The 10569-nt window shown below is 43.5% G+C and overlaps 2 protein-coding genes across 2 annotated transcripts; both read left to right on the forward strand. All coding sequences in view use genetic code 11, as the record gives it.

Moving 5' to 3' along the window:
* Positions 1-264: 264 nt before the first annotated feature.
* EGR_03529 (hypothetical protein) lies at positions 265-7773 on the forward strand (the record flags this gene model as incomplete). The annotated part of the gene is made up of 6 exons (XM_024492778.1): positions 265-430; positions 4329-4519; positions 4586-4695; positions 4928-5114; positions 5202-5534; positions 7612-7773. The coding sequence occupies 6 exons, from the start codon at positions 265-267 to the stop codon at positions 7771-7773; spliced, it is 1149 nt and encodes a 382-aa protein (XP_024352911.1).
* Positions 7774-8784: 1011 nt separating this feature from the next.
* Positions 8785-9354, forward strand: EGR_03530 (hypothetical protein; the record flags this gene model as incomplete). Its single annotated transcript, XM_024492779.1, has 1 exon — positions 8785-9354. The coding sequence occupies one exon, from the start codon at positions 8785-8787 to the stop codon at positions 9352-9354; it is 570 nt and encodes a 189-aa protein (XP_024352912.1).
* Positions 9355-10569: the final 1215 nt, after the last annotated feature.

Consider the following 10569-nt stretch of genomic DNA (forward strand, 5'->3'; position numbering starts at 1 on the left):
AAGCAGAATTTGACGGCGGGATAAGGGTACTAAAACGAATGAGCAGGATATTTAATTCAGACGAGGCTTCATTGGGGCTTGAATAGAGGAAATCACCCTCAAGTTGGATCAGGCAAGGAGACTCATGGCCGCAGTAATTGGGCCCGAGTCACCTGTTCGTCCGCCTTCCGCGCTGTGTCCACCACTTTCCAGCGACAATGGGGAAAAACCATCGCGCTTGCAGGAGCAGGAGACATTTTAAAGTGCCCCGATAGGTTAAGGCCAATGGGATGGAGGACTTGGAAAGTTCACAATAAGTCTCGCCGAAGTAGAGATGCCATCGATGGTGACAAGGAGGAGGAGGTGGAGGCGAAGGATGGAGAGGTGGATCTGAGACGGGATCCTCATGCGACGTGGAAGCTGCTCAGCGAGGTGCCTACATTGTTGATGAGTGAGTTGTCAGTCCAAGGAACATCAACCCTTCCGATCAACCTTCGCTATAGCATAGTGGTGTATTTAAGGATATAAGTAGCTTCACACAGCACTATTATTTCGAAACTTTTATTTAAAATATCTTGATATACATCGGCGCATAAATGCGTGGAAGCATAGTAACATTTGACTTTCACGAGTTGACTTTCTTTACTCAAACCAGAAAGCTGTGAAACCTCGTAGGCGTTTCCTTTCAATTAAAGACTAACTACACTTCAATGAAGGCAAGCATTTCAATTTTTTACTCTCTCGCCTGCCTCTGTCGAATGGAAACGGTGGCAAAGAGGAATTGCGTGCATATTTCTTTAATATGACATTAATAAAGGAAAGAAATAAATTTGTTTGCACTTTGCAGCCTCATTCTCAAGTTGAAAAGCTTTTTTGTCCCAGTTCGTCTACATTTGCTGTTTTCGAAGGCTTGACAGAGTCAAACAGTGCGGAGTAAGTTTCCATCTTCCATATATTTATGCTCCATCATAGGCAATCATTTAGTGGGGTCAAAAACAAAGCCTTTTGCCGTTTAAAATTTTAAGCATCTTCATTTCTTCACTCACTGAAATGCTGTTTCCTCAATCGAATGGAATGCCTCGTCTAGCTCAGCCACCGTTGGAAGAGGTCCTTAAATTAATTGAATACCACTGCTTTAAGAATTTGTTTCGTGGCTTTTGGGTTTCTTTACAATTTTCTAAGTAGCGTGAATTGAGGTGATTATTGTGCCCAGAATTGGTCAAACTTAGTCCCAGCGGTACACGTCCAAGCAGCCGCAGCGTTTCATGGAAAAGGGGAACGGTAGTGTCTGACATGGAGGGTAGAAAAAGGAGGAAATGGTGGCAAACCACCAAATACCAACGTGGAAATGCAACAGGCCGCAGTTTTGAGCTCGCTCAGGCAACGTGACATTGCCGTTTGAAATCCACATCAGTCTCTGGAGAATGTGAGAGTGTGGAGGGTGAGATGAACGTCGTCTCCGAGGCTGTGATAGGCAGGGCTCTCAAAATGTCCTTGATCTTTCCGATCCGACTTCTGGTGTGAAAGTTGGTGCCGGTTCACCGACGCAATTCAAAATGGTAGGAAAGAGATGAGAACTTTAAGGACTGGCAGCTAAGCCTAAAAGTAAATTTCACCTAAGTCACGGTGCACAGCCAAGGCGCGCTCAGTCATAGCTGGAAGTGGTTCTTTACTGAATGTTACCATTTGAGAAAAAGTGATAAACTGTTTCAGGAATATGTTCAATAGCTTTTAAACTACTTAAAAATTTTGTAAGTTGAATGGACTGAGAACTCTTTTCAACTTGGTTTCTGCGGTACGCGTGGAAGCGGTTGAAAGGCGGCGTAGAAAAAGGAAACTGCAGTGCCCAAATTGGGGAGCAGAGGCCCAAGTAAATGCTGACGAACTGCAGAAATACCATGAGATCTCAAAACCCGTTGTCATTTCTTGCAAATACTGCAGTGGAGTTACAACACGCCACAGTTTTGGACACGTCAGGGTAAGGTGACCGACCATCTGCAATTCACACCAATATCTCAGGGCTGTGAGATCGCAGAGTTAAGCATTTTCTTTAAGACTGATTAGACTTAAAAGATTTCTGAAATTTCTGGAAGAAACATACACAAGAAAAGTGAAAAAAACATGAATGGTATTCTTGACGAAATATCGCATATTCCAAATCTCCTCAAACACTTCATTTTTAATGGATCTTGGTGAAGAAATTAGTGCAGATCAACCAATGCAATCCAAAGTAACACAGAAGTCATTAAATACATTAGGAGTGAAAAATAAACTTAAAGTTTAGCTTGAAATTAAATGTCAAGTAATTTTGGCCAATTCAACAAAGTGATGGGACTTTTGAAGCCGGAAGCCACCGCGACGTTGCAGGGGAGGCTCCATGGAAAACGCATCGGAGAGTTTTTAAAAGAAAGCATTTGAAAAACAAAAACTACTGACGACAGTTTCAATTTTGAGAAGGTCTGTTTTCTTGGCCACTTGGGCTCCAGTGATAAATTTACTTCTGTTTAAGTTACCCCTGTAAATTGAGCAATGTCGACTTCACGCAATTTATGTTACTGGGATGTCTGTTGGCCTAGGGCCTATTCATGAGAAAGGTAGTGTTATTTCTAAGTTGTCTAAAAACATGCCCGAAGAGGTCATAATTTTTGTTAACGAGTACTCAAGGATACGTGACACAACAGCGCCTCCTCTTGATTTCAGTAAGATCATTAAAGTAATACTTCAATTTTCTACCAAAAAAGCAAAATTATTTTGCAGATAAAAAAGATGAATAATTTGTGCCACATATTGCAATCGTACACAGGGGTTTGCAACTCCATCTCCACCTGGTGCGAATCACGCACTACTGAAATCCCAAATACGCAGCTATTGAGTAGCATTGCTGGACGGTAAAGTTTTATAAGCATCAAGTGCAGTGACTTTCAAGGTATGATGCGTACTTTTAAGATTTCACCTCTTCTAAAGTATCTTTAACACTATTGTCTCACAGTCTCTTATGTCCCTCGAGGCAGGCGAGTGGACCAAATGCAAAAGTTCCTCTTCCCTACTTGGTTTCACTTTTTAGTTTGTAACCAGAGGATTACTTTCGTGAGTTTTCGTGTGGGCCCTGTTTTTGATTTGCAAGGTAAAGCAAGGCGGTTGTGGAACGTTACAAATGGGCGATCATAATCTAAACTTGAGAAGAGCCTAATTTGTGTCCTTGTAAAATATTAAGGAAAACAGATTTAAAACAACGCCCTTAATTTTGAAAAAGAGCTTAAAAGATGTGCTCTGCAGCGCCCAGAGACTTCCTTGAAGACGATAGAAGGCACAATACTCAAAAAAATGTATTTTTGAGGTGCAGTGGGGAGCATGAGGCTACTGTCATGGCCTAGAAGCCAGGCCAACTGGCGGACGTCAGCGCCGAGGCTTCCAAGTAGCCTGCCACCAATACCAAGAGTTAAACAAACACTTGCCGTGCTACAGCTCTGCTTGGTACAATTTACTAGCAACAAGACCGCCTCTGCATAAGACACCTATTGCTTTAAAATTTAAGGAATATGAGAAATTTCTAACCAGTTCACTCAATTTCTTGGGTAAGCGCAAAAGTACTGAATTGAATTTTTAGAAATAGCCTTTTCCAAGCAAGAATTGAGTGGAGCCTATTATCACCATGTGCATGTAAACACGGGGCTCCCAATCTTCCCTGCGCCAAAGCAGTGCAGAAGAACATACCACTTGCAAGAGTAGAAAGGAGCAAGCAGGCTGCTGGCATGCCTCGAAGACCATGCCGCCTAGTGAATTAAAATGCCCGCGAGGCTAAGCCGCCAGTTAAACAAAAGGTCAGACAATTGCATCAGTGTTCCTCATTCTTGATTGGATTTACCAGCGAGGTTCGCGTCTCCCTCCCTCCATCAATTATCAGCCAATGAAAACGTTGAATGCCAGAAGAGATGCATTTTTTATTAATAAAATCATAAAATTGCGAAAATCATTTGAATTATGGCCTTTACAATCAAGTTTAAAAGGTGGAGTGAGAAATACACAATGCTTACGTGTATCGGTCATAAAAAAGGAAGAAAAACTGGCTGATATTACCTGGTGAAAATGTGTTAAATTATGAAAAGCACATACTGTTCTTGTAACTTACGTACTTGCTAGAAATTTGGTAAAAATTATGTATTAGTATGGAAAAACGTGTCTAATGTCATGTTTATTTTGACGACGAAATCTCGAAGCTATCGGTAATAGCCTTGATTCCAACTTTTCAGTCTTTGAAATCTTCTTTCCATTTTGACGTCGTTTGATCAAGTAGCAATATTTTCAGTTGTGACTACGCCAACTGTAGAACTTCTGCCCCTTTTTTTCAGATCCCATCGAGCCGCCTCTTTCTTGGTCCCACTCGCTTAACTTCTCGCTCTTCCTCCCCGCTTCTCTCCATCCAACCACCTTCCTCGCCATCCCTGTCACTTACACCACCAATGTCGCCGTCTGTCTGTATCCGACGTCCTGTTCGACTGCGATCCGCATCGCCTCGCCTCTTTACGCCGTCCGGAAAGTGGTGATGGCTGTGGACACCCGTGATTGACGTAAAATCGCTCATCAGTGGTGACAACTTCCACCAAAGTGCTGCTGGCTCATCAACGACAACGGACTGTTGATTATAAGTGGAGCGCCATCGCAGCCGTCAAGGGAGTTGAAAGCGATGGCAGTGTGGCATAGGAAGGAGTGCCAGAGGTCTGTGTGCAAACTCGAGTCATTTGAGAAGTGGCGCTTGAGATTTTTCATTCTCCTGATGGCTTTACAGATAAATGGACAAATAGCAAACCATAAATTTGGCCGATTCATAAGCCTAACGCCAAGAAAATATGACCCAGGGCACTACAAAGGATAAGACGCTGTCTCTGCTTTGTTTTGTCAACTGTCAAATTTTGTGGAATGAAGTTTGAGGCCTTTTGTCGTCTTGTAGGAACATAAAATGTCACCTTCCCCCTTCTACTGAATCGCTCTTCCTAAACAGGTCCAAAGAAACTTTCACTGAATTCCTTCCGGTTGTGTCATTTTCCATTGAGCAGAATGCTCTCAGCTGTAACTGGCGGCACGGCAAAAAATTCTCGCATAGTCGCCTGATTTTGAAAGATTTTGACATTATAGAGGTTGGTAATACACATAGAGTGTATCGAAATGTCAAGTTGGGCCAAGAAGAGGACTCAACAGAAGCACGAAGCTTTTGTCTACCTCAGATTGAAGAAGGCGATGAACTTCCACATCTCCGTGGAAGGAAAGGCGTCGAGGAAGGGGATGAAAACCTTCTACGAGTTTCTCAGCGTCTTAACTGGGTGGATCAACAAGGCATAGGAGAGATGAGGACGCTGTCCATACTGAGTCTGCAGTTGCCTTATGAGTTCTTCCATTCTTCTCCAAATATTGCGCCAAAACGTGTGGATGTTGAGAGGAATCCGTACAATTTGACGCTGCACTTTGAAAGCGAAAAAAGTGATAGCCTCCGAGGGTGCTGTCATCAGGGATCAAGATCACTGGACTCACTCGGAGAGCCTGAAGTCAAACCAGCGCCAGTATGTCGTTAGCGCCTCACCGTTGGCGTCAAGCTACGACTAATTTGAGAAGGAGGTACGCTCACCTCCGTCCCGGTTTTAATTCCCTGGACGTACTTCTTTCTGTTCAATTTATGTGGATGCCTAGTTAGTTGAGAGATTAGTTCCCCGTCCAACTGCTGTGTTGATAAGTTAAGCGAGAGTGCGCCTCCTCCCCTTCTGGTGTTCGTCCAAACCACACACCCATCTAGCTTGTCCACTTGAATCAAACGGTTAAACGCTGCTTGAACCTCACTATACAAAGCAATCACCTTATCCACAACAGGCCTCCTATTCAGCATCGTTCGCCTTATACTTAGTTAAGCTCAGAACTGCCTTCCACGTGGTCTGTGCCTCACTTTCAGCTGACAAAGCATTCGCTGCCTGAACGTCAACACAAATCGTCGTGTCACTCGTGTGTTCAACCACCATTTAAAACGGCGGTCCAGAAAAACAATGGCATTCAATTCAGAACTCCATTTACAATTGATCGACCATCGAAATGGGGAGATTTTACTAGAAATTCCCTGCATTAATCTAGGAGGTCTTCCCATCACCTTCTTGCTCCACCCTGAACCCTTCCCTGTTTGCATCCAATACAGGTAATTTCTACGAGGTTCTTTTGAGAAGAGCGCCCTAATGCAACATCTTTCAAATGTCAGGCGACCCCTATTTTAAATTCACATGCATCTCAACCATTAACCTCAGACGTTTTTGAAAGACTTTACTCACATCGAACCACTGAATCACATGATGAAATCGCTTTAAAAGACCTCCAAACCTGCCCCTGTACTGTCTTTTAATCCGTTGGTGGGAAAAAATTGTTTACATTCAGAGCTAATATGTTTGATAAAAGATGAAGGTGAGAGACCACTCAAAACATGACCACCAATTGAATTTGAAAAACGCCCCTTTAGAAGTCCCGCAAGTGTCACAGAACTAGGGGTCAACTTTTAAGAAATTTTCAAGCCTTTCTTTTTATTTGCCAGACTAGTAAATATATTTGAACTATCGAAATGCTTTTTCAAAGGTCATATCAAAACCTTCCAGTTGACAAAAATGAAGGCGCATTCCATAAACCGCGCCACTAGATGTTATGACCCTCCCAGTTCCCCCTTTTCCATTCTCCTAGCTATCCCTGAAGACAATGAGACAAACGTCCAGCTCGGACTCGATAATAGTAGCGTAGGTGGCGTAGACGGAGGTCCGTGACGGTAAATTCGTCAAAGACGGAGAAAGCCTGTGTCTGAGCCTTTCATTGAGGTCTCCACACCCCGCGGGAGATTACAGCCATGGCAATGAGGCCGTGGACAAGATCAAATACGCATAGGAAATGAAAAACTTGCCTACATACAGTCAAAAGCAGCACTCTTCTGCACTTTCCCCACCATAGAACCTTTCCAAGAATATGTTTGGATCTTTTTGTCAACTTGATTTGTGAAATTCTGTTCTGAAATTCATGAATGTATAATTGCATTGGATTTGAAAAAAAAACTTGCTGTCAAGTTTTATTCTTTCACTTAAGACTGAAGTAAAAGCCTTTCCAAAAGACAACTTAAATTTTCTTTCCCACCAATAACAACAGCTTTTTCGACTTTGATTCGAGGGGCCGCCCTTGCCCGCATTCCTTTGTTGCCGTTACCGCAGAACAAAGCGGCATCGTTATAACTGGGCCTTTTAAAGTCCTTAAGAGAATTTGAATGCCCAATGATCTTTAAAACTTTATTTTGAACTCAAGCAACTTCTGCGTCAACTGTGTAACGGAGCTATTCCCAAAGGCAGTGTAAGACGTATCAATCGGAAAGCAGTTTTACCGTCAGGGTAAAGAAGAGCTGAAAGACTAGTAGAGTGGGGTCTCGAATGGTAAGACACTGGGAAAATTAGTAATAAAACACAAGAGTAGGTTATTGTTCAAAGGTACTTTCTGATTCAAGCCCCTGAAAGCAGTGGGATCATTAAGATGAGTAAAACAGTCACCGTCTTGGTTCACTCTTTCGCCACAAAATACTCAAATTGAATGCGGGCAGCAGCCTTGAACACCTCCAACTCCTCCTGGCAGACAGTAGCAGCAATAGCATCAGTTACCTCCACGCATCCGCGCTCTCAATTCCTGCAAAATTGGTCTGCATCGTTGCCTGTGTTGCCTCCGGACTCTCCTCGCGCCAACTGTGGCCACACGGATGAGAAAACCGGGCTCCTCAACCAGCGCTCTCCGAGATAGTTGGAATGGCGAGGGCATTGAAACAACTCGAATATCAGGCTCTTAATAGGCTCTTTGGCTGTCTCAAGCACTGTTGGTCATTGCTAGGCAGACGAGATGCCACGATACCGAGGAGGACGATCGGGGATGCTGAATGGGGTTAGGAGATGGTGGAATTGGAGTTGTGGACCAATCGATTGTCGACAAGTAGCGATTTCTCCTCCTTTGGGCTCTCTTCGCTGGTGGAAAAGTAAAGAAAGGAGGAGCTGGAGGACGGATCGAAAAGTGAGGAAGAGGGGGACGATGAGGAGGATGAAGAAACGAGTTGGGAGAGTGACTGGCCACTGCAAGTGAGTTGAAAGCAGACAGGAAATTCAAACACGCAGAGAGAGACTGAAAATATCAAAAATTCAAAGGCACTTATTTCTTTGTCCCTGACTTTGTCTTTAGTTTTACCCTGGTTGGGTTTTGTAGTGTAGAAACAAAGCTTGAATAGTTTTTGTTTTGTTCATGGACACTTCTATTCTAACGGACTAGTATAAAGAACGGTTTTCGAAAGAGTCCTTGACCCTATTGTTAACCTTGAAACGGGAAAACAGCAAAGTGGAGAGACAGCGCCCCGCAAATTTAGTAGAGTCTGTAAAAACACTCGCTCATTGTAAAAAACAACCCCACTTCTTATTAAAATATGCATTCTTAAGGTGTTACTGTTTTCTAAGAGGGTTTGTGATAGCCACGCAAATGATTTAAAAAGTGAATAGCTTCCCCAGATTTTTGAGAGACCGCACTGTCCCTCCGTTAGAACTACTAGCTCCATTAACAAGAAAAACTAATCTATCTATTTTTCCTGCTCGTGGTAAAGCAGGATCACCTCTTGCAGAATTTGCAACCTAATTTTTGAACGGCAAAATTATCCATTAAAAGGGGACAACCACCCGTCCCCTATATCACCACGTGGTGTCAAGGTCACAGACATTGATCTTCCGGTCCCACTAGAATCACGCAGTCCCAGACACACACGCAGGAAGAATTATGCCACTGAGCGAAGAGAAAATGAATGACCTTCAGTTGCGGGAGGACTGCTATGGTGACAGCAGTGCAAAGTCCAAGGTCACGGAGAGTGGACTGAGTCAACACCGCCATCGTGACCACCACCACTACCACCAACATCATTTCCGCCACTCCCACCTTGATTCGAAGTCTACGACAGATCAAAAGCACACAGCTCCTCTTCTCACCTCCCCACCCGGTTTAATTCGTCGATTCGCAGATTGCGACCTCACTGGAGACTGTCAGATCAATGAAACCACACCGCTGGAGTCAGAACTCCCAACCGGATCCAGTATTCCTGGGGATAACCGATTCTCCCAAACCTCCACGAAGTTGCTAGTCCCGGGGAGTGGATGGAGAGGGAGGTTGTTCGGAACTTTAAAAAAAACAGTATCTGAAGGTGGTGAGAAGTTGGAGACGGATGAGAATGCGAAGAAAGAAGGCGAGGAGGAAGTGAGTGAAAAGTGGCTCCGATTCAAACCACTCAAGGACATCTTTCACCTCTACGGCAAGACGCGATTAGTTCGCAGACTGTCATTTCTGGATGAATGAGTGAATGGAGGAGTTCAGGGCGAGGAGAGCGTATTCTTTTAATTTGAATTTTGGATTTTAGTGTGTGTGCGTGAATCTCCTTCCTTTTTAAGGCGCCTACCCGTGAAGATGCGCCTTTACACATTGTGGTTTAGTGGAAGCCTTTCAACCGATTTAATCTTCAACCCTATCGTCATCATTATTTTAAACAGATATTCTGTTAAACCCACCGCCTTCCTTACTTTGGATACTCGTCTAATTTCGATAAAAATTCATTTAAACCTTAAGATTTTAATACGTTTTATTGGTTATAAATGCAAATTTTTGTCCGAAAATTTGATTCAAACATAAGAAAGAGGTTTAATTCACAAATATGAATGAAAGCCGATGTAGAGAGTGAAAATATATTTGGAATACGTCACATAAATGCATAACCATTCGGTTTTCGTATCTGGTCCCACGCGTCACAAATATGTGACATTGGTGACTAATAAGCTCATGAAAGTATGGTTGTACTCAGATTGGATAGACCTAGTCTGAGAATGACTAATTTTTGTAGAATTTGAGCGACATAGCTTTGAAAAGAGCATACCTTTTTGGGTCTGTAACGACCGACTTTCCTCTGCGACCCGGGTAAATGATCAAGCCACTGTGTCACCATACCTCACGCGGCAAATTCTGGACGACAAGTCGACCAACCTTGTGGTTTTGTCAAGTCACCGCCTTGGGGTAAAAGAGGATGGAAAAGTTAGGCGTACAATGGTCTCAAAAGGAATTGAGTTCTTTTGCACCGCGCTTAGTCAAGTCGGTGTCGAAGGAGTTGTCCACCGTCGGAGTTGGGGACTGCAGACACAGGACAATGTTGATGGCACGAAGATGATGAAGGTGCTGTGGTCATTGACAGTTAGAAGTGTCAGCTCAATGGTCGGTCTGACATGGTGAGTGATTGAACGAAATTGGAGTTGTCCAAACCTCCTCCCCTAGTGATTCGGCACCACAGCCTTTACTAGGCACCGCTATTTCGCTCCGCACACCAATTCCGCCTTTGCAATACAGCACGTCATTTCAGCGTCGACATTAAAAAAACGTACTCTTTTAAAAAAACCACCCACTTATAATTATTTTATTATAATTATTTGTACAAAGGAGCTTTCTGGCAAGGCGAAAAATCAGTCTAAATATGTATAAGCTTGTTGGGAAGAGAGGTGGAGAGAGAGAGAGAGAGAGAGAGGAAGG

This window comes from Echinococcus granulosus, assembly GCF_000524195.1.
Source record: "Echinococcus granulosus chromosome Unknown EG_S00018, whole genome shotgun sequence".
Taxonomy (NCBI): Eukaryota; Metazoa; Platyhelminthes; class Cestoda; order Cyclophyllidea; family Taeniidae; genus Echinococcus; species Echinococcus granulosus.